At 37.5% G+C, this 24,675-nt stretch overlaps 1 protein-coding gene across 2 annotated transcripts; it reads left to right on the top strand.

Annotated features, from left to right (window-relative positions):
- The first annotated feature begins 8,389 nt into the window (after positions 1 to 8,389).
- prox3 (prospero homeobox 3) lies at positions 8,390 to 24,661 on the top strand. Of its 2 annotated transcripts, XM_032582148.1 has the most exons (8): positions 8,390 to 8,963; positions 12,454 to 12,525; positions 14,285 to 15,954; positions 16,038 to 16,145; positions 18,233 to 18,345; positions 19,252 to 19,357; positions 22,048 to 22,212; positions 24,570 to 24,661. In XM_032582148.1, the coding sequence occupies exons 3-8, from the start codon at positions 14,287 to 14,289 to the stop codon at positions 24,591 to 24,593; spliced, it is 2,184 nt and encodes a 727-aa protein (XP_032438039.1). In that variant the 5' UTR covers positions 8,390 to 8,963; positions 12,454 to 12,525; positions 14,285 to 14,286; the 3' UTR covers positions 24,594 to 24,661. The 2 variants fall into 2 exon arrangements, with proteins under 2 accessions (XP_032438039.1, XP_032438040.1); XM_032582149.1 differs by having other exon boundaries at positions 8,392 to 8,963; positions 22,048 to 24,661.
- Positions 24,662 to 24,675: the final 14 nt, after the last annotated feature.

Raw genomic sequence — 24,675 nt, 5'->3', positions numbered from 1 at the left:
CAGCGCCTCCACAGGCGAGGAGGGGAACAGGTTCCTCAAGGGGTTTGGTTCGTTTGACACAGTGCAGAGTGAAAGTGAACCATAGCAGCTAAAAATGTAACAAATGTTGCAACGTTGGTCCCCAATCCAACCGAGTCATCTGGACTATCAGGTGTGAAAACACTCTAAAACTAAAACTAATTTGCTTGGCCATAATGGCAATTGTTACAGCCAAAGTTTTAGATGTTACATCTGACAATAAGGGTCATTGGATTTTCATAGTGGTTGAATTTCATTCTTGCATCTTTTTGCTGGGCAATATTTATGGTTATAATTCTGATTCTTTAAATATTATTTTCTTAAAAGAGCTGGAGGACACCATGTTTTTTCTTGGTACTAAGTTTCCATCAGCAAAGGTTATTTTAGGAAGAGATTTTAATATGGTCTTTTCCACTCAACTGGATAGACATGCGTCTAGATTTAGAAATGGACAGAACCATCTTTTGGACTTCTCTAACCGGCTACATCTATTAGACATTTGGAGACATCGTCATCCTACTGACATACAATACACCTGGAGTAACAAAAGCTTTTCAACTCAATCTAGAATTGACTTATGGCTTATTTCAGAGGACATGGAGAGTCCAGTAATGGTGGTTAAAATTTGCCCTGCAGTTTTAACTGAAAAAAAACAAAACTGTTTGTTTAAAAGCAAATCTTTCTAATAAGGAGAGTAGAAGAGTGTATAACCACTGGAAACTTAACAACTCATTATCAAATAACATAGAACTTACATCATTCATTCAAAAACTAATCAAACAGTATCAATCAATCAATCAATCAATCAATCAAATTTTATTTGTATAGCACATTTCGGCAGCAAGGCATTTCAAAGTGCTTTACATCATTACAAACACAGAAACACAATGCAACATAGAATCAATAATCAAAATACAGCATTAAGTCAAGTTCCATCAATAAATTTGTAATTGATTACATTTCAAATACAATTCTAAGCAGGTGGGTTTTTAGTTGAGATTTTTTTTTAAAAATCAGTGTTTCAGCTGTTTTACAGTTTTCTGGAAGTTTGTTCCAAATTTGTGGTGCATAGATGCTGAAAGCTGCTTCTCCTCAATCACTCAAAATAATAACCAATTTGGAAAATATTGGGAATTACTGAAGTATGAAATTAGAAGGTATGCCATCCTTCAAAAAGAATAAAGCGCATAAAAAAAGAAAACCTAGAGCAATTAATCAGATCTATCTCAGACATTACTACTAACATGTTAGATGATGAAGTTGTAACACAACTACAGAAACATCAAGAGGATTTAGATGAAATATATAAAGAAAAAGCACACGGTGCTTTTCTTTGGTCGAGATTAAAATGGATTGAGGAGGGTAAAAAAAAAAATAGCAAATACTTTTTTAACATGGAAAAAAGAAACTTTGAAAGAAAATCACTATCCAAATTAAATATAAATAATTCTGTAACAGAAGATTATTCAGTAATTTCAAAATATATATAAAATTATTATAGAGATCTTAATAAAAATGATAACTGCAGAGATAGCACAGATGTATTAAACTCTTTAGTAGAAGTGAACAAAGCTAACGACTCTTTAAAAGAGGATTGTGATGAAATAATCTGTGTTGAGGAAATAAAATGGGGCATCAGTAACTTTAAATCTAACAAGTTACCAGGCAAAGATGGTTTGACATCAGGATTTTATCACAAATTCTCGGCTGAAACTTCAGAATTTCCTCTCGCAGTTTATAATGAATCCATTAACAATGAAGAACTACCCCGTCGATGAAACAGGCTCTTATCACTCTGATCCCTACACCAAATAAAGACCATTTAATAATAGATCATTGGCGTGGCATCACTCTATCAAATAATCACTATAAAATTTTGGCCTCCATTTTAGCTAAAAGACTGAAAAATGGTTTAAATGATATTATACATGAATCTTAAAATGGCTTTATGCCTGGACGCAACATTTCTGATAATATTCGATTAGTGCTAAGTTGATTATAAAGATCTTATTCCTGGTGATCCAATTATTCTGTTTTTAGATCATCAAAAGGCCAAAGATACAATTGGTTACAACTTTATTTTTGGCACATTGTCCTTTTTTAAATTTGGTACATTTTTCATTGAAGCCTTTAAGACACTTTATAGAGATAATAACAGTTCTATAAAACTTCTATATGGCACATCTAGCCGATTTGATATCAATAAAGGGTTTCTTCAGGGATGTCCGGCCTCCTCTTACATTTTTCTGCTTGTTGGCCAAATTCTGAATTATTTAATCAGATAGAGCTCATTTGAGGGAATTAAAATATTTGATTAAGAACTTAAAATTTCACAACTTGCTGATGATACAACAATATTTTTAAGAAATTTTGATTAAATTCCTGTAGCTAAATTCTGTTATAGCTAAATTGTTGTTAAAATCTCCACTGACCACAGTAACATGGGTATTAATTTTACTCCTGTTTGTGAATCTATTAAAAAGAAATTCAACAGCTGATTATCTGGGGATTTAACTATTTCTGGTGGAGAACAAAGCAGAAGGAAAGTCATCACATCTTTTCGCATCATTAGATGTTAATAAATTGTTCTGTTCTGATCTGGATAAATTTCTCCTCAACTTTATATGGAAAAATAAGGCACATAAAATAAAAAAATCTGTTCCGCCAAAACTGCAGTGTCAAAATGATCCGAACCAAACCGCGGTTCTGAACCACTTTGAATTTGAGTTGTTTCATCGTTAGTGAGCAGAACCTGATGTTTCTGTTGTTCTCTTGGTTTGTTGTACTTCATGTCAGATGGATTTCAGAATGACATAGTCGCTCTCTGCGGTGGTAAAACTTGTAAGATCTGCTTTTGCAGGCATGTCTGTGTTGTAAAGTTAAATTATCATGAGCTTTATTATTTGGGTATCAAGGCCCAAATACCCCTCAGCCCGACTCGGACTTGTTCTGCTTGTGTTTGTGCTAATAAACTATTGGAATAATTATTTTTCCCACTTGCAAAAGAATCAGAATCTCATAAAAGTAGAAGAAATTTATAGGGGGAACAAAAGTAACAATTATTTTAGTAATTAATTATTCCAATTAAGCATATAAAAGAAATTGCCACGTTCTCCAGATTTTTCATTTGACCCCTTAAGTTAGCGTTTCTCAAGTACCGACCCCCGGGGGGCGTTCAGGGGACGGCAGGGGGCGCTGGAGGAATTTTTGTAATTTCTGTCCAGTAAAACTATTAATCTATAAATCAATAGACAGGTCTATATAAAGATGTAATCTGTGTTTCTGTCCCATTAAAAGGATCTGGAACTTTTGTTTTTCCACGGAAAGCTCTGGTTTGCACACTAAATGCCATGTGAGTGAAATTTTATGGATGATACTCTGATGTCCTATTGTCCTGAAGGCAGCACAGAGCTGCACCATCAGAAACTGACATAAACACTGAAGAGAAGAAGAGTTATGATTAATATAGTTGCAGTTATATGCATGTTTTAATGTTGCAGAGCTCAGTCTTTATGCAAATAGTTCAAAGTTTAAACTGGCATTGTTGTGCATCTTTTATCTGGTCACTTTGTGCAATATTTAACAACTAACATCAGAAAATAGCACAGACAAGAGTATTTATTCCACTCTGGCTGCTGATAGGCCTACCGATTTTAACTTAAATGTCCATTCATTGCATTTTTCATAGACGCTTGTAAAAATGATTTTTATTCCCATGGCGTTTTTGTTCTCTGGGAGATTATTTTTGATGATAAACACAGAAACAACCATAAAAATCAAAACACCAACAATAGTGATAGTAATATTAAGAATAAAATAACATTCAGTGCAAAGTAGCCAACAGTTTCTTAGATGGGGGCGATGAGGAACCTGGATAATGGACAGGGGGGCGCTGGCCCAAAAAAGGTTGAGAAGCTGCACTGCTCTAACAGTAATCATCATCATCACTGTCGTCTCTTCCTGCTGTTTGTCTCGCTCTCTCTTCCCCTCCCATATTAGTAAATCAATAAACATACACTTTATGCCGTTTATTGATCCATTCACCCCTCCCTTTGTGTCCACTTTGCTCTCTATTTTCTCACTCCATGAATATAAAATCTTGTTTCTCCGCCTGTCTCTTTCACTCCCTCTGCCTGTCAGCCCTTTTCTCTTTATATCTCTCTCTGTGGGATATCCTATTTATATGGCTGGCACCTCCATGCCTCCACTGAAGTGTGTGTGTGTGTGTGTGTGCGTGGGTGGGGGTGTGTGTGTGTGTGGGTGTGGGTGTGCGTGTGTGTGTGTGTTTGTGTTTGATGTTAGTCTGAGTGGTTAACATAATACGAGTCCTCAGAGAGATGATGATGCTCAGGCACTCAAACACACACAGATACATAATTTTAGGCCTTTATTTTTTGGTCAGCCTTTCTGTGAACAATTTGAGTTTTTGTTTTTTTTTGCATCCTCCAAGCTGCGCCGCAGTTATTATCCGTCGCATTCTCCCACTGTCCACACGGATACGCACCTTTGTTCCCCGACCGGCTTCCCAGAATGATAAAACCCGGCATTATCTTTTGTTATTCATTATCGCAGATGGAGCCATCATTTCGCATCCATCCTCCTCCCTCTGCATATGTTTTTATTTATTCAAACCTCTTACTCTCTCTCTCTCTGTTTTTTTTCCATGCCCGTCTCCTCCTCTTTGCATATTTATTCAGGCACATCTCGCTCTCTGTTTTTTTCCCCTCTCCCCACTTTCTGTACCCATGTGTCCAGCTTTTGTTGGCTGCCTTGTTTCCATAACAACTTGCGACATTTCACTCGGTGCATAACCATTTTTAATCAGAAGTAGAGAGAGAGAGAGGGGGTGGATTTGAAAAGGGTAACATTACTCAGGTGATGCTGAAACTGGTGAGAAAAACAAACGAAAGAGAGCGACTGACGCGAGGAACGTAAAGTGGCCTTGGTTCAGTCTGAAACCAGAAGAGTTTGGTTTTGAGTTTACTGCTTTCAGAGTTGGGTAGCAACTAATTACATTTACTCAATTACAATTACTTTTTTGAAAGAATGTACTTTCAGGAGTATTTTTTACTATGCTCTACTTTTTACTTTTACTTGAATAATTTAATTATGAAGTATCTCTACTCTTACTTGAGTAAAATTTCATCCAGTGGATTTTCTACCCACTGAATGAAAAACAAACTATATATATATATATAAAAAAAACCATACAGTATACATCTCACTATGCACACATACTAATCAATACACTCAATACAATACTGACAAAATGTTGATCAAAAAGAAAAATTACAAAATTATAATCCAGCAGTTTCAGCCCTTTTTTTTTCAACACAAAGGAAAGAAAAATTAAACAATAAAACTTAAAAAAAAACAACCTCCCCCTCCCGTCTCAGCTCAAAGTCAACCCGATCCAAAATAAAAAAAATAATAAAAATGTAATTCGTTAGACATAAATACCCCATATTTATAACCAAAACATAAAATTTCTGCGACAGGCACTTTGAGTTGGGCAAAACCTCCAAGTTTGAAAAATAGGAAAGAAAACATTTTGCCATTTTTGGTCAGACGTTTGTGTAGAACCTCGAATGGTGTATTTGATTTTCTCAAGCTTAAAAAAAAACAAACATCATGTTTTAACCCAGAGGGATATTCAGGGACATTTATCAGACTTCCAGTGTAACAGTAAAGTACGTCTGGCCAATAAAGACGTAAAAGCAACAATTTCCACTTGAGCAGAACTTAGCAGTGAAGTGGGCTGAGGATACCAAATATAGCAAAACAAAAATATTTTAACCAACAATTCACCAGATAGACACACACCTGCAGTTTTTGTTAAAGTTTCAGAAGTTAAATATTGAAAGAAACTGATTTGGAAAAAAATATTTTCCCTTTTTTTTTGTTTATTTATATGAATTATTATAATTTGTGTCCTTACAACCCCCAAATTTCCACCTCAGTTTATATTTTGGTCCATCTGATTATGTAGTTTTAAATATTAAATGATAATTTGGTCAGTACTCAGTATTTGAGTAAACTTTTTACCAAATACTTTTTAGTCTTGCTTGAGTAAAATGGAAAATGTTTGTTTTTCAAATGAAAAATGTTTTAACCAAAAATCCACCAGACACAGACACACCTGCAGGTTTTGTTAAAGTTTCATAAGTGTTTTAATGAAAAGAAAATGATTTGGAAACATTTTATTTCCCCTGATTTAGTTATTTTTTTGTTACCTATATGAATTATTATAATTTCCACTCTTAAAGTACAAAAATTTTGGTCCATCTGATTATGTACTTTTTAGATTTTAAATTAATTTGATCAGTTACTCGGTGTTTGAGTAAACTTTTTACCAAATACCTTTTACTTTTAGTTGAGTAAAATATGTTGCTACTCTTAGTTTGAATACAGGTTTTGGGTGTTTTTGCCACCTCTGACTGCAGATTTTTAGAAAAATTGTCTAGTGAATGTTTTCTTCTTTTAGATTATCTATTTCTCATTGTAATGATGCATTTTATTTGTTTTATAAATAACCTTGTAATGCAGTCTTTTTCTACTTGCACCTTCTTGTACTGAGGTCTGTGATTCCCGCTGCAGAATGATGGATTTTAGTTTGGATTGTTTGTAACTCTTCTCAGATTGATGAGTGGCCACAATTGTTTCACTGAGGTCATGGCTGATGTCCTTCAGCCTTGGCAAGGTGTTCACATACACCTGTTGGCCGCCAACCAGCAAACTGAAACAACTCCTGCTTTTATAGAGTTCACATCTGCACCTGGCTCCTGTCTTCCTCTGGGAATCCTATGAAAGCACCAAACTTTTAGGGTTTTTTTTCTTCCAAAAATGTAACAGGTTTTAATCCTTCACATTAATAAATAACAAGTTAGTACTTAAATTTGACCTATTATGTTTTCTTGAACGGGTTAGAGTAGCAATACAGGCTATAAAAACATATTTATTGCATTTTTTGATAAAAAATCATTCATTTGAGTTTCTATCAGAATGAGTTATTTTAGCGCTTCTGTCACTTTAAATCTAAATAAGCTGCTGCTGGCCACGCCCCCTAACTCAACGTCTACATTAGAACGGCTGAAAATACAACTGTAAAACTTCGTAAGGTAGGAAGTGGTTTCTGAATGGTAAGTCGACCCTCCATAACAAAATACTTGTCTTTTCCATCAGCAAAACAAGCTGCAAACTCAACCTGGGTTACCTAGCAACCCAAGTTGAGTTCCAGCACGTTTGGGCTTAACTGGGGTTGCTAGGTAACGGGTTGGGCCTTCTTATTTGTCACGCTACATTCAGGAGATTTTTTGAAACGGCTCATTTTCCCAGACAAACAAACACATTAACTGATGTACCAACAATAGAAATAATATAGAGATAATTTTTCCATGTGTAAAGGGATTTAGTTTGTATTTTTCAACATGACTTTTTAAATATATGCATACATTTTTAGCATGCTAGCTAGGTACTGTAGGGTCTTTAAATAGCCGCTGTGTTTTGTTTGTAATCTTCTGCTCAGAGCTGCAAATGGCGGGGAGGACAGCTCCACTTTTCAAAGGTTAGCTTCATGCAGCAACAAGCTGCGAAGCGGGACAGAAGCTCTTTGTGTCCAGTTTCAGGGCCGGAGCTCCGAAGAGATTCCTGCGGAGAGATAAAGCTGTTAATGTATGACTTGGTCACTTTCTGAGGTCAGTATCTATACGGTAGCATATAGGGGCAGTGTAGATAGGAAAAAAGGCACACAAAAAAAACACACTTCAAATTTTGAGATTAATCTCAGAAATTTTCTAGAAAAAAAGGAGAAATTTCTGAGCTTCAAAAGTTGAACATTAGCGAGAAAAAATACAAAAAGTTTGAGATTGATCTCAGAAATGTTCTAGGAAAAACATGAAAAATATCTGAGCTCCAAAGGGAACTTTTGATCTAAAAATGTTCGAGGTTTTTTGCTCATTTTTGACTTTTTGACCTCAGAAATAAACTTCTTGGTTTATTTCTCAAAAACTTTTCAACTTTCTGAGATTAATCTCAACATCTCTTGAGTTTTTTTTTTTATATTACTGTCAGACATTTTCTGGGAAACGTGGCAATTCAAAAAGTTTCGATTTTTGAAACTTTTTTTTAGAAACTTTTTGAGATTAATCTCAAAATTTCAGATTTTTTTTTTCTATTCTACTTTTTAAAATCATAAATTTTCATGTTTTTCTAGAAACTTTCTGAGATTAATCTCAAAATTTCAGATTTTTTTCTTCTAGCAAATGTTCTACTTTTCAAACTCATAAATTGCAGTTTTCACAAAATTTCTGAAATCTTTAGATTAATCTCAGACATTTTTTAGAAAAAAAAAATTGGAAATTTGAGAATGCCTGACCTTGGAAACCTTTTTCTAGAAACTTTCAGTTTTTTTGTGGGAATGTATTCATTTTTCCATAATGTCTCTAACACCGTTGCACATTATTGCCCTGAGAGTCTCCTGCCATGATGAGTGTGGCAGCAGCTGCTGTTATTAATGGGCAGAGTGAGCTGAGTAAGTTGAGGAGAAGCAGAAATGTTGGTGTTTGTAGTTTCCGTGTGATGTGTATGAGCTCATAGTGGGGGTCATGCCAACATGGGAGGGATCGGACCGTCAAGTGGACAGCTCTGTAGCCCGCCTGCCCGCCCACTGCGCTCCACTCCACTCCACTCCACACCGGGAGCAGCGCGTCAGGGCTGATGCCAGCCAGCCGAACATAGATGGACTGACGAGGGAGGAACAACAAAAACAAAACCTCTACGCAACTAGAATAAATCCATAAGAGCTGCTCGGCGGGTGAGAATAAAACTGTGACGCAGCGCTCTCTTACGGGTCCCGGTCCAGGTCAGAGTCCGTTCTGGAGACAGTCAGAGGCGGACAGTGGAGTGGAAAAAGCTTCGGGGAGCGGACGCAGCTGGAGCTCCTCTGCGTGAGTTATTTCCTCTGAATGTTAAACTTCATCTTTTAAACGAAGCCGCTCTAACAACAGCCCGAACCGGCTGCCGCCGTTCGCTTTCTGCGTGTTTATCTGCGTGTTTTTTGTTTTTTTTAATGCGACATTAGTCCTCACAGCTGCCAATTAGTCACAGGACGCAGGCGCGAGCGCGCGCGCACAGAAACAAACTGACGGCTCGGCGCGCGAGAACGGCCAAAGCGGATTCCTGTCGCGTGACAGAGCCGGCAGATGTTGCCACGCGCCCCGAGGCTTCAAAAAGCTTCAAACGATGGATGGATGGATGGATGGATGGACGGATGGATGGATGGCTGATGGCTAGATAGATAGCTAGATAGCTAGATAGATAGATAGATAGATAGATAGATAGATAGATAGATAGATAGATAGATAGATAGATAGATAGATAGATAGATAGAACTCTTAGACTCTGTATTAATGTTTAAAGTTTAAATATTTTGAGCCAGTGAGAAAGTAAATACTGTGTGTGAGTTAAAATGTTTTACTATTTGTAAGCAGAAATAATTTTTAAATATGAAAATATAACAAAAGCTGAAATTATTTTTGAATTTTTTTGTTTACTGTGTAAATGTCATGAAATAGTTTAAGTTTTTTTTACTTTGAGTTATAAAAAAGAACGTATATTTAGTCAGAGCTTACGTATACTGTATATGTGAATTATATACAATTAGTAACTTAATATATATATATAACTATATAATTTTCACTGTGAATGTTGTTAATACCCCCACCCCATTTTATTATTTTTATGATTTTTTTTATTTTGATTTTTTTTTTTACAATTTTTAAAATGAAAAACATGCATTTCTCTCAATAGGGTGCTTATATTCATCCATCCATCCATTTTCTGACGCCCGTGTCCCCAGTGGGGTCGGGAGGTGCTGGTTCCTATCTCCAGCTAACGTTCGGGGCCAGAGGCGGGGTCACCCTGGACAGGACGCCAGTCTGTCGCAGTGCTTATATTTACTATCTGAAATATTTTTTTTTTTATTATTTTTATATGAACATTTTAAAAAACAATGTTTAGTTTTATTTGTAATGAAAGTTTATTTGTACTATTTAAAATAAGTGAACTTTTACCAGAAATTCTGTTTTGTTTTATATTTAAACTTACAATAATATTCATTGAAATAAACATATTTCCATTTGTAGTTTAATGTAACAATCAAAATTTACTTTTTTGTCTATAAAACCTCTTAGATATTCCCTAAGATTGTTTTATTCAAGCCAGTTTTTGCATTACAACACTGACGGCTCCAGTCGATTTGATAATTACTTTTAAATTTGCAGATAGGGAAGACTTCCCAACATGCATTAGGTCTATTAACAACCCCGGTTTAGGCACGTTAATCACTGTGCTGCCAGTTTTTTCCGCTCCAGCAGTGCCATATTCTTAAACCTAATCTGGTGGTTAATAGCGCTCATATTTGTAGCTCAGGGCTCATATTTTGTGCAGCTTTCCTCTGGCTTTGAAAGGCTAATCTGTCCCTGATATAAGCGCATTGGTCGGCCTGCCATCTGGGCTGTATTATAGCGGAGAGGAGAGGGCATTTGAATAATTGATATTTAGCTATTTATAGGAGGATTATTCTGTTCATGTTGCACCAGGGCGATCTATCTATCTATCTATCTATCTATCTATCTATCTATCTATCTATCTATCTATCTATCTATCTATCTATCTATCTATCTATCTATCTATCTATCTGTCTATCTGTCTATCTGTCTATCTATCTGTCTGAAGTGGATTAAGGGTGTTGCTGTTCACACTGCTCTCACTCCATTTCACTCTACAAGGACAGTTGACCATTGTTAGCCCTCTCTCAAGCCTCTTTCCTATTTTTTTGATGGTGAAAGTGTGTGTGACAATAAACACTCTGATCAAACAGAGCTTAACAACCTGCCCAAACAGATAACACACTGAGAGGGAGGAAAAGAGAGGATGGCAGAGGAAGGAAAAGGGGGGGAAAAGTGGGAGGGAGGTTAGGTTAGCAAAAAACAGAGACGAGGGCCGGCCCTTTGTGTTTAAAATGCTCCGTTGTACAAAGGCTGGTGAGAATAAGCCGATGTTTAGCATTTGGAACATATAAAAACACACATATGTTGTTGTTATTTCCAGTTTTTGTTAGGTTGTGGAGTACGGATTCAAGCATAACAGGAAGTATTGAACGAAACCCGGAGGATGATGTGAGGCAGAGATCATGAGCCAGATGTTACCCAGTGCCCTACCAGCACATAGCCTGACCCCACAGGCTGTTAACCTCTTTCTCTCTGCCCTACATCTGATTTTGGTTCCTCCTGTTCAGCCTTTATAGAAATATGTTGCTTAACAATAAGTATTTTGTGTTGTAGAGGTAGAGCAGGCGTCCATATTTACAGATGCGATAGTTCCCAGCGCAGCCATTCTGGGTTCGATTCTTGACTCTGAAACTTTTCTCTCTTCCTTATGACTGTCAATAAAGGCCTCCAGTGCCACAAAACCCAATTAATATGTTTCATATTTATTCCAAAGTTTAAAACTGAGATTTGAGTGCAACATGTCAAATGTTTAAAGAAGACCTATTTCCCAAATTCACATTTTGCACATTTTTATACTTCCATGTGGATTTCTGCTGCTCCTAATAACAGCCCACTAGCTTAAAAAAACCCCAGCAAGCTGTTTTTTGGTATCCAGAAAATAAGCCATTTCAAAAAACCTCCATATTGTTAAGTCACGACAGGCACTGTGCTGTCGCCTAGTAACCCCAGTGAAGCCCAGTCTGTCACCTACCAACCAAAGTGGAGTTCCAGCACATTTGGTCAACTGGTTTTACTGCTATATACGCTGTACAATGGCTGCTGGAAAAGACAAGTGTTTTGTTGTTGACTTACCATCCAGAAACAGCTTGCTGCACTCTTGTTGGTTGTGTAGGAAGCGCTACTAATGCTTTTCAAAGATGTGTAATGTATGATTGTGCATCTGTTTGCAGCCATTTTCATGTGTGAGTGTAAACGTTGAGTTGGGGGCCAACTCGACATTTTGTGCTCAATTGCAATGAAAATGTTTTGTATAGCTCAGAGACCTATCATATTCAAGGAACCGTTAGGAGACAAAAACTACAAAACATTACCCTCTTAAGCTGTAAAATATTTACGCTTGAAGCTGATAAACATGGTTAAAATTAAACTCAGAAGGACGTCAGCTTTCACTGACACTATGTGACTAATTTAATCACATAGACCTGGTAGAAGTACAAATAATATTCATGATTTGCAATTTTTGTTATGTTTATGCACGTGGCGGCCATCTTGGATTATGAGGTTGGGGTTTGTGGCAAACAACTTAGTTTCAAGGTTGGATGTTTGACTTTATGTGATTCTGTTGGTGATTTCTCTGACTTCATCCATCCATCCATCTTTAAGGTTCCGTTAAGTTAAAGTTCTCCTTCCTGTTTAATTTTTGCAGATCATCATTATAGAGATCCAAGTGGAAGAGGCTGCAGCCTTTGACCGATCAGTGGCCTGTTTTGTTGTCCAGGTTAGTTGAGCATTCATGTTCTGACCACATTATATTGAAATAATAGATTAATTCACCAAATCTCACATTAAAAATATTTTGATTAGAGATATTTTCTTTCACTCAAAGGAAAGGAAATTAATTTGAATGTGACATTGGGAATGTAAAAGACTGCTCTCATTTTGTTTTTGTAAGAATAATCCTCGTAAAAAAAAGTGTCAATGATTTAAATTTTTTGTCCTTTTTATTGAGAGATTCTAGTAGTACAATAAAAAAATTTCTGTTCATCTTTTTGGAATAACTTTGGACCAAACCAAGCAAATAAAGCGCCTTACAGAGATATTTATATTCTATTAACTTTTCCACATGATGTCACGTTTTAACCACAAATGTGGTTTTGTGCAAGTTAGTGCATTTTAGACTAACAAACTATTCAAAAGTCTGAAGTCACTTAATTAGTAATAACATCCCGTTTTCAGGAGCTCTGGTCAGATGACTCCACATTAAAGCACCATTCCAAGGGTGGGACACGGTGGTGGCAGCATCATGGTGTCAGCATGCATTTGTTCAGCAAGAGTTGATGGGAAGGTGGAAGAGAACTTGTTTGAAACGGAACAGACATGGGACTGGGGCGGAGGTTAACCTTTTACCAGAACGACGACATACAGCAAGATTTAATAATTTAGATCAATGTGTCAAAATGTCCCAGTCAAAGTCCCAAAATCCAATAGACCACATGTTTCTCCATCCAATCTGACTGAGCTTGAGCTGTTTTGTCAAGGATGGGCAAAAGACGAATCACTGAATTATCAACAAAAGGTTGACATAGGGCACATGTGTCAAACTAAAGGCCCGTGGGCCAAATCTGGACCACCATAGCTTTTTATGTGGCCCTCTACATTGTAGATTAAACACCAAGTGTGCTTAAATATTTTGTTATTAATCAAATCAATCAGTCCCTCCAGTTTCTTGAGAATTATGGTGGGAATTCACACAAAACCAACAAATGCCTGTACTTTTTTTGCTTTAATACATAATTGGGAGTTTATTACAGATTTTTCTCAGAAATTGTCAAAAACTTTCTTACTTGTTCTAAAGAGCTGCCTCAGACTAAATTGATGTCAGATTATAGTCCATGGCCTATACAGCGAGTAATAAAAAGTCGCATTTACCATCATGAAGAAGCACAAATATTTCCAAATTAGTACCACAAACAAAAAATCACAAAAAGAATCACCAAACCCAGAGGGACTGAAAAGATGTTCAATAATATCACTTAATTTTAGGAATTGATTCATATATTAACAGTTGGTGAACAGGTTTTATCAATACATTCTGGCACAACCGGCCCTTTAAGGGCTGGTTAACACAGTTAAAATGTAAGTAGACCCCTTGTTAAAGCATAAGCCCCGCCCCCTGCCAAATTTAGAAAGTTCCAGGAAGTGGGTGGAGCCAAGAGACACAAAGGGGCGTGGCTAAGCTGGAGTGTGATCAGGATGAGAAGCACTGTTGCCAACTTATCCACTTTATTATTATATTTAGCAACTTTTCAGACCCTCAAGTGGCTTTTATTCAAAAAAGGAATTTTATACAGTTTATCTGCAAAAAATAGTTGATTATAAGTGATTTAGTTAAGCTAAATTACTTATAATATACACTGAAGTTTGCAGTAGTGGATATGAATACCAGTTTGTCACTTTTACATTTTTAGAACAACAAAAACTGTTTAAAATGCAGAGCCAAACTTATCAACACAAATTTTCTGTGTTTTTCTTTGCAGTGATGGATTCACCTACAGACCTTTTCGATGACTCCTCCCCCCAGATACGGACTTTTACTCCCGGTCTCTCCTCCGCAGACCTCCCTGGAGTCCACACCGCTCCCGGCTTCAGACCCCCAGGTTTCCCCCTCATCCACCATCTCCTCCAGCCGGGCGGAGGCCCACGGAGGATCCTGACTGCAAACCAGAACGAAGTGACTGCCACTCAAATGGAGCAAGAAGAGGGGATGATGGAGGGTGAGGACGAGTTGACGGAGGTGAAAAGGAAGTGCAATGACACCGTCCTCATGGCTGAGTGGAGTCAAGACGTCATGAAAGTGAAAAGGATGAAGCTGGAGTGCAGGCAGAAAGATAAGCAACTGGAGGATGGAGGGAAGAGGAGAGAGGGGAGGAGACGGGAGAGGGAGGAGCTGAAGGAGCAGCTTGAGGAGGCCAGGGAGAGATTGCAGGCCCTGCAGGAGAAAGTCTGGAGGGCGTTTGGGGAAAAGGCAGAGAAGAAGGAGAAGAAAAGAAAGCGTCAGAGGTGTGATGGCGATGGAGATGAAGTGATGGTGGAGGATGAGGAGGACGTCACAGGAGAGATGTTTGATGAAGAGGACATCGATGGCACCGAGATGGAGAAGGAATCTTTCTCCCTGCTTTCTGTTTCCCATTTTGACAACTTCCACAAACGGAAAGACGAGTTGCAAAAAGACAGAGAAAGGCGAATAGAGAGAGGAAGAGAAGGGGACATGGAGGGCGTCATGGAGGGATCGAGACTGTGGCTGGAGTGCGGAGGTCTGACGAGGGGAGACTGGGACGGAGGAGCTGAAGACGAGCATGAGGAGGGAGGACAGAAGTTTGCTCAGGCACTGAAGTTGGAGCTGGGCAGCGCCGTGGCGCGAGTCATTGACCGAGTCCTTCGTCTTTACACAGAGATGATGGACCATTCCTCCCCTCCTGCTGCCATCTCTTTCCACCCGTCTGATCAGGCGCATGATGGAGGGAAGGAGAGGGATGGCTGGATGGGACTGTTGACGAGAGGAAGAGTGGAGGAACCGATGAAAGAGAAGGAGGACGGAGACAGAGAGCAGCAGCTCAAGAAGTTGGTTCCTTCTGGTCCAGATTTGGCAATGCCATTGGCCGTTCACAGGTCACCTGACACGCGGAAGACCTTCCCTCTCCTCGGACCGCCGCTCTCCACCAACATCAACTCCTCTCACCCAAACCTCCCCCTTCATCACCCCTCTTTGACCCGACCCACTCCTCTTCCTCACCCTCCACTCTTGCCTCCAGCTTCACAGCCCAAAGAGACTTCCTCCTCCACCTCCTTCCACCCCTCTTCATCGTCCTCTTCTTCCTCCTCTTCCTCTTTCCCTGCACCACCTCCACCACCGCCGCCTCTTCCTCTTCCATTACTCCACTACTCCATGCAGCAGCTCTTCTCCCGCTCGCTCCACCACCCACAACTCCCTCATCTCGCTCCGTCTCGGAAGGACTACCTGAACTCCGACCCCTTCCTGGAGTTCTCCTCTCACGCCTCCTTCCCTCCGCTCCCTTTCCTCGGACACCTGGACCCGTCGCTGACTCGCCACGGAGTCAGAGAGAGGGAGAGGGGGGTGAGGGGAGATGGGAGCATCAGAGGAGGCGGAGGAATGGACGGAGGAGAGCTCTACCTGACCGCCGGCGGGATATCCTTTTTGTCATTTGACGGAAGGAATAACAGAGAGGATTGTGTTTGTTCATGTTTGTCCTTAACCAGTGTCATGTTTACACCCAGGAGGGATTGTCTCCCTGCCATCTGAAGAAAGCCAAGCTCATGTTCTTCTACACACGATACCCCAGCTCCAACACACTCAAGACCTACTTCCCTGATGTCAAGGTAAGTGTGCCTCAATGATCCATCCATCCATAGTCCTTAGTTATCCAAGACAGGGTCACACGGTACAGTACAGGAAGACCAACCAACCAACCAACCAACCAACCAACCAACCAACCAACCAACCAACCAATCAATCAAGTTTGTTTGTATAGCACAAACTTGATTGATTTTCACAACAAGGCAGTTCAGAGTGATTTACATCGTAAAAAGCCAAGAATAAAAAGTCATAAACACAACATACAGTCAACATTCGTGAAAACCAGTAACAGACATTGCATTTTGACGAGCGCCATCATCAAGATCGTCAATACGCAACTCAATGTTTCATTAATTATGTTTCGAAGGAAACTCTAAACAGGTGGATTTCTAGTCAAAATTGAAAGAAACTCAGTGTTTTTGCAGTTTTCTGGAAGTTTGTTCCAGATTTGTGATACACAGAAGCTGAATGCTGCTTCTCCATATTTGGTTCTGGTTTTTCAACCAGAAGACCTGAGAAGTCTGTGAGGTTGATACAACAACAGCAGGTCTTTAATGTATTGTGGTTCTAAGCCGTTCAGTGACTTATAAACTAACAACAGTATTTTAATGTCTATTATCTGAGCTCCAAGGAGCCACTGTAGGGATTTTAAAACATACTTGAACCAACTCTCTCCGTTCCCAAAACAGGGGAGTGGCTGCTCAACGCAATTTCTTCACCATGCCAGACCAGAGCAGTGCTTACTTTACTTCAGACAAGACTCCAATCCGTCTATCCTCCTGTTCCTCAGCTCTACTATCGCTCCTGTACAAGACACAAAATTGATCTATACCTCTGTGTCCTGGTAAAAACCAGCCCCTAGCTCTATGCTTTGCTTCGTACAGAGGATTTGGCTATTCAGAAAATGCTTGGCGTTATTTTACCCAGTTGCTAACTGTTGTTAGCGAGGTCGACAGGTCGATGAAACCTATCAGAAATTGCGTGTGCTGTGAACAACCCTGACATTTTTGCCAGCGATAAAATGTCTAAAACATTCCTCTTGCGCAGAGTTGAATTGAAGTGTATTAGCGTCACTATTAGCATATTAGTTTAAATGTGCCCACCACTGAATAAAACCACCTGAATTTACTGGCCTTATCATGTAAGAGTCTTTCAGTCTCAATCAACGGATGGCCTTCTATATATATTCATTTTAAATGCTCTTTAGATTACAATGTGAATAGACTTAAAGTTCAGAGTCAGAGTCTTAATTCATGTTTGATCCACTGTATAAAACAGAATATTCAGTTACTGGGAGGAAGGTCAATCAACCCAGAGGAGAGTGAATGCAGTATTAAAGTTCAATGTTTGAGTCTTAATAGGAGAATGTATGGTGCTTTCCATCTGGATACATCAACTAGTTTACATTTAGACCAAGTTATTCAAATGTGATTTTAATTGCGTTTGCATTTTATAAATTGCGTTTTTTCCACATTAGTGGAAAATCGACAAAATTTGCACACATTTGAAATGGAAACGCTGACAGTGTTTTGTCTGTCAGGTTTTAAGACGGTGCTGCAAATTAAATGTCAGAGCAATTCTTGCATGTTTTCACAATGTTTAACAAAAGTCTGTACACAAGCAAAACGACCACGCCAACTATATTTAACAGTATGACATAAACATGCAGGAGCACAGCCTCCAACCTTTATTCAACCCCTAAAATAAAGAATGATTTCCAACTATTTTTACAATTTTTTCCCCACTGAATGAATTTACTGAACTTAGACGTTTGGTTTCTCTAGATTATTACGTGTGAGCTGCTTCAATGAGGCAGAATTAGTTTTACACTTATTTAAATGTTCTGCAGAGGGATCAAAGCTATGACCTTAGTTAGTTTTAGGCTTCAGGGTCAGCCAGCGCAGGTGTTGTCAGCTAACCCTGAAGCATCAAGCAGCCACAGCTTGTCCAAACTCAAACTGTACAGACTAAAAATAGCTGCTCTCTGGTTTATTAATTATCTTCAAATAAATTGAAGCTGGATATTGTTTTGCAGTCTGTCCAAGCCATGAAATAAAAATACTATGATATTATAAATAAAGCTAATAAGCATCTTTCTCCTGCTGCCTAGTTTAACCGCTGTGTGACCTCGCAGATGATTAAATGGTTCAGCAACTTCAGGGAGTTTTTCTACATCCAGATGGAGCGATTTGCACGCCAGGCGGTCCGCGACGCTCTCACCCGGTGAGTTACACTCAGCCCCGAATTTACTCCATCTACACTAGAGTCTGCTAGTATTTATTTTAATCTTTCTTACAAATGTAATTATCTATATTTTCTGCAAAAAGGACAGGAATGGAACAATATATAGATTTAATTAGGGGTGAGCAAAGTACGGCTCAGTGACTGCAGTTTGATTTAAATTAGGCCCGTCCAGCACGGTGCATTTTTAGTAATGACAGTAAAATTATTACAGACATAATTTTCTTGAAATGGAAAATTTTAAATACAGCAGAAAGTATTCATCTCTTTCAACTAGCCATTTATAATAAGTAGAACCGCTTTCATCCGTTTTTATTTTGCTGCACCTAAATCAGCTTTTATATGATTTGTTAAATTTGGCTAAATATAGCAAGTGTTTTGAAAGAAAATGACCCAAATCCTGTTTTTATATAACTAAGAATAAATCTGTTTAATTGAACCCAAAAGAATTTGAAAACCAGATGAAACATTTTTATGTTTTGCATCTATGATGAATAACATCAGTTTCCTTAAAAAAAAGAAATTGGTCTACTTTATTTGATTAATTTTAGTTTTCTGTTTTTATATTTTCTTATATTTTATATTTTACTTTTGACTCAACATTTTGGCCCATGTGAAAAAAGTTTGTACTGCATTAGAAGATAATCCTGTTTAAGTGTGTTTAGAAGTAACTATAAATACTGATCAATACGGTATTTATAGTTCTTTTCACTCTCATATTATTAATAATATAAGCAGTTTCACATAGCAATAAATGTAAACAGAAAAAAATTCTTTGTGTTGCTTGAAACTTTGATTACTTTGAGCTCATTTAGATTGTTTGTGTTCTAATTTGTCAATAAATGTTTGTAAAACGGGCAAATTAAGCTGACGATGTTTTTAACGCAGGGATGGCGCCGCTCGTATGGGCCGAGAGAGTCAGCTGCGAGTGGGTCGAGATACGGAGCTGTACCGCATACTGAACATGCACTACAACAAGAGCAACGTCTACCAGGTCAGGACGGGATGCTGCATCAGTACAGACGTTTACATGCATGTAGGCATGCATGTCATGCTAATTTGACTTATTTTAACCATCTTTCACCAGGAGGGAATGAGTGTATAAGAAACAGCCATTTTAAAAACAAAAAGTAGGAGCACAAGGTTCAATTTATAGACATGGACAGATTTTATTGTCATTCAACTGTACATTAAAAAATTTACAAATTGAAATAAATTTTGTTGCAAGGCTCCAATAATAATAATAAATAAATAAATAAGTAATAATAAAAGAATCAATATAAATGTATACATTAAAAGATTGAACTAATGTGAGTTTAGTATTCTTATGGCATGAGGGATGAAGCCGTTGTGGAATCTGGTTGTTCTGCCAAATTTATGCCAAATTCGGTAAAACATAAACATACATACTGTTGTACTGATGCTTGGAACACAGAAATGACATAAATCATTAGGTTTCTGGCATAAATTTGTTAGCCTATTGGATTTACTCTTTAAATTAACTCCATTTAAATGGGTTTAAATTGGCTCATTCCCAGTTTTAAGGGAAGCACATATATTTTCCTTATGGTGGAGAGGGAGTCGTTCCAGATTAACCAGTTGGGATGTGTGTTTTGGATCTGTGTCTTGTTAGAAAAAGCTGATTTTGTCAGAGTTTCAACCAAACTGACCTAAGATGAGCTTTTATTGTCAAATTATATCCAAAATTCACATTTCACCTGTTTTTGTTCTTCCATTTGGGTCTCAACCGCTTCTAAAAAACAGACCAATTGATAAAAAAAAAAAGCATCCAGCTGTTTTTTGCCAACAAGTTAATGTTTTTAGGGGTCTGGAAAATGAGCCGTTTCAAAAATCTCTAAGTTCCATTCAGGAGGTGCTGCCCCCGTTACCTAGCAACCAATGTGAAGCCCAGCCCGTTGCCTAGCAACCCAAAGAAAGTTCCAGCACTTTGCTTAGCTGGTTTTACTGCTGTTTGCACTGCTGGAAAAGACAAGTGTTTTGTTGTTGACTTACCATCCAGAAACCAGTTGCTGCAATCTTCTTGGTTATGCAATTAATGCGTTGTTTTACTTAATTGTAATTATTTTTCAACTTTTTGGGTAAAACAACAAACAGATTTTGTTGCATATAATTGACTTGATAAAGCAATAAAAATGTCCTAGACTTCAGCCTTACTGCAAATCACACAATTTAAATGAAACATCAACATTTCTGTTCAAAAGAGTGGGTAAATATCCTGTCAGAAGCTTGTTTTTCTACAATTTAAGTGGCATTTATCTAAATATTGCTTGCTTCAATATACGCTTGAGCCAGCATGTATAATTTTTACTGGTTTGAATTAGAAAAATTCCCCAATAAAATGAAATATTTGTTTTTAAATGTAATTGAAAATGGGATTGTATTTTCATTCTACTCAGGAAAAAAACATCTCAAATAAATTGTCTGTAATAAATAAACCTCTAACTTCTGACCAAAATATAAATATTACACAGTAGTAGGTATTTTTGAAATGCAGGACACAAACTGTTAAAACTGTTTTTATCTTGTCACAAAATGTACATCTTTTTTTCACCACTAGTCAGCAGTAGTGATCCACTAAATTTACAGCAAAATGTCAGGAAAAGCTTTAAGTGAATCAGGTTGGTATTTAAAACTTAAAGCCAATAACTTTCAAAATGTAAAATTAAAAATAGTGCCCGCTTTTAAAAAACTGTGAAACATGTTATTTTTGTGTATAAAACTATCATAAAAACCTGAAAAGCTACACTGTCTGCAGCAGATTACAGGAAATGAGAGAAAACTTATAGAGCTTGAAGAAGACAAATGGCTAAACAAAGTACAGCACCAAGCCTACAAGAAAATGTGCCCAAGAGTTCAGCACCAAGAAGTCAGTTTTCTTATAAACTGAGCCAATTCACAACAAAACTTTAAAAAAGACATTTAGAAGAAGAAATATATGGTCAGGCCAAGCCAAATATACAGAGAGATTTCCGAGTTTGGTGCCTCTGGTAAGGCCAATTTTAATAGAAACCTCCAGCTTGGAGGGGAAAGCTCTTTCAATTTTTCTTGTATGTGGTTCATGCTAGTTTGCAGCCTTTACTTCCTGTTTATTACAGTCATAAGAAACGTCAAAGTCTAACAAAATTACACATTGACTGGTCGATTTGCTCCAAACCAGTAGATAGAAACACAGCTAATTCACATTTTCTATTTTTTTCTCTCATACTTCACAACAATTGGTTGGAAACCTAGTTAGTGAGTTGATTTTGAACTTCTCTTTATGACAACATGAGACCAAAAGGACAATGATCCCCAAACACAAAGTCAAATCTACAACAGAAGGGCTGAAAAAGAAGAGAATGGAGGTATACCAGCGGTCCAGTCAAAGTCCAGACCGCATCTTGATTAACATGTTTGCAACTTCAACAAACTGAGTACTGAAAATGATTATGTACTAAATAACGACTATTATTGGAATCTATTGTGTGTTTTTTGAAGTTGAGTTTTACTTATTTTTTAACCTTTTCAAATCTAAATAAATATTTTTTATCACCCTGAAAGAGGGTGTACTTACTTTTTTATTTATCATTTGCTGTTTTAAGTAATGATAATCTACTAAACTAATGCTTTGCCTCCTCTATCAGTACGTGTTGCAGACTTTGACTGGTCCGTTTCTGTGTGCAGGTTCCTGAGAGGTTCATCGAGGTGTCAGAAGTGGCGCTGAGAGAGTTTTACTCGGCCATTTGGACTGGGAGAGACAGCGACCCCTGCTGGAAGAAAGGAATATATAAAATCATCTGCAAGCTGGACAGTCCTCTGCCAGATGCCTTCAGGATGCCTGGCTGTCCGGTGGGCTGAGCTCTGCGTTTCTCCTCTACATGAACTCCAATGCATGCTCAATCGCATTCTTATCAAGGTTTAAATAAACTGTCAAGCTGTAAATGATGGGTCAGGTTCTCAGTTTGAGGTTAAAAACCACTATTTAGGACATAAACACAGGACAGACAGTGGACACACTCAGTGCTCAAACGAGAGTCTTGTGACTGCACTTATCTTGGCCATACCGCTGAATTAAAAGCAGGAATTCCTTCTGCAAACATTCCTCTGCAGTCAGGCTGCAAACCGCAGCTTTTCTACATTACACGTTTGATAAAACTCTCCTGAAACCAAGCGCTGAAACAACCTTGTATCGTTTATTCTGCCACAGATTCATAACGAGTCCCTCTGTATGTGTGAGGCTGCGTTTTACTGATGATTAGCTGGAATTTTAGAGAAACATTCGCCGTTATTCCAGTGAAATTTTAATTTAAAGTACCCGTTCAATACTTCATCTACAAACTTCATTGGAATTTTAAGTGACATCAACAGAAAATAGTGTCCAGCTGTGAAGTCAAATGAAATGGTTTTCAACATTTGTTTTTACAAAACAAAGTCGGATATACATTTGTATTCAGCCCACTTGAGTCTAAACGAGCGGTTTTCAAAGTTTTTATAAAGCATTACCACCATTTTGGCAACAAGTTGGACTTTCTTTAGCTTGTTGTGTCATAAAAATTAAACCGAAACGTTCTTTTTCAATTGCACCTCTTCACAGAGGATGTGGTTAAATTCTGGAAATGTGGTTAAACTTTGCAAATAAAAGTCAATTATTCCAGCAGGAGAAAACAGTTAATTTACATTTTGGAAAATGTAAAATATAACACAAAGTATGTATTTTTATAATCAGGTGTTTTTAACATGTAGAATCATGTTTATCCAGTGATTTTACTGAAAAGCCGACTTTGCTGCACCTAAATCAACTTTAATTTAATTTATTAAATGTGGCTAAATATAGCAAGAGTCTTAAAATAAAGTAACCAAATCCTGTTTTTTTTAGCTGAGAATAAATTTGTTCAATTGAGCCCAATGGAGTTGGAAATGTGCAAAACCATTTGCACATCATTGTCGATCCCGTTTTGGTTCCTACAAACAACAAACAAAACAATTGGACTAATTTATTTGCTTTATTTTTTTTTTTTTAATCTTCCTTACTGATTATATTTAATTTAACATTTTGGGCCACTTCACAAAACTTTGGACACCCTTGACTTAAGGGCTCTCCCGTTACAAACTCTCAACGTCACAGATTGTTTGCTTACATAAATATATGCGCTCACATCAGTTTTGCTGACTGATGGAACAAAGACAATGCCACTGAAATTCAGTTTTTAAGCAAAAATGGAAAGTCACAATTTCAGTACAAAAAGTGTAAGAGTTCAAACTCCCACAGCACTGACAAAAGTTTAATATTTTTCTTATTTGACCAGAGTTTTATCTTCCATAGATTTGCTGTGTTGCATAGCTTCATATTTGGTGGCCCTGGATTTTAGCTAGGGGTGTCAAAGATATTTTTATTTGTAAACACAAATGAAAACCACATATCAGATTTCTTCAACTTCACAATTATGCACGACTTTGTGTCGTCACAAGCAATCTCAACAAAAGACAACGAAATTTCTGGCTTCAAGGTTAGAAAATGTGAAAATACTCAGAGGATGTGATGACTTTAGCGGGGAATAACCTGGCTGGTTCTTTTAAAAGCTTAAAAGATTAACTTTGATTTCCTGCAGCTCAAAGATAAACATCTGTTAACAAAAACAAGTCATATTCCTGTGAATCCCTTCACTATCCAGTGGGAAAACACTGTTAACATCCGAGTTAATTTTCTATCAGAATCCGTTTTTCTAATTTCCCTCCATCTGAAGCAGCTTTTAATCTCCATAGAAAATAGTTCTTTATGATGCTGGACCAATCTTTGATTATTTATGAGAGTCTAGAAATTTATTGATTATCCTTCAAAGTGTCTTTGCTCAGAGTGTAACTATTGTACAGCTTTTGTGCATGATAAATAAAAATGTAGTCAACATGAAAATTTGTTCGGACATCTTGAAGTTGACGTAGCTGTATATTGATGTTTTTGGTGTTTCTCTTATGTACTCTTGAAATATTTTATATTCTTTGAATGTGAAGCTGAACTAAATAAGTTGAAATATCTGAACTTTTGTTTTGCAGGATGGTTGTTTTATATTTTAAATCTTGTATGTTGTGGTAGTTTGATTTGAAAACAAAATAGCTTTTGTTGGTGTAATTATTTGTGACGTGAATTCAAGTGCGTATTTCCCAGATTTGTAATTTTTATTTTTATCTTTTTCCTTTACATTGTACAGGATGTGCTGCAGTCTTTGCTGTAGATCTGTGCCTCATTCAGACTTCAATGGATTTTACGTCTTATCAGCTAATTAAAGTAATACCAACCTCATATCATGAAATGTG

This window comes from Xiphophorus hellerii, chromosome 14 (assembly GCF_003331165.1).
Source record: "Xiphophorus hellerii strain 12219 chromosome 14, Xiphophorus_hellerii-4.1, whole genome shotgun sequence".
Classification (NCBI taxonomy): Eukaryota; Metazoa; Chordata; class Actinopteri; order Cyprinodontiformes; family Poeciliidae; genus Xiphophorus; species Xiphophorus hellerii.
The sequence above is the reverse complement of the archived record's forward strand: the minus strand, read 5'-3'. Positions and strand labels throughout refer to the sequence as shown.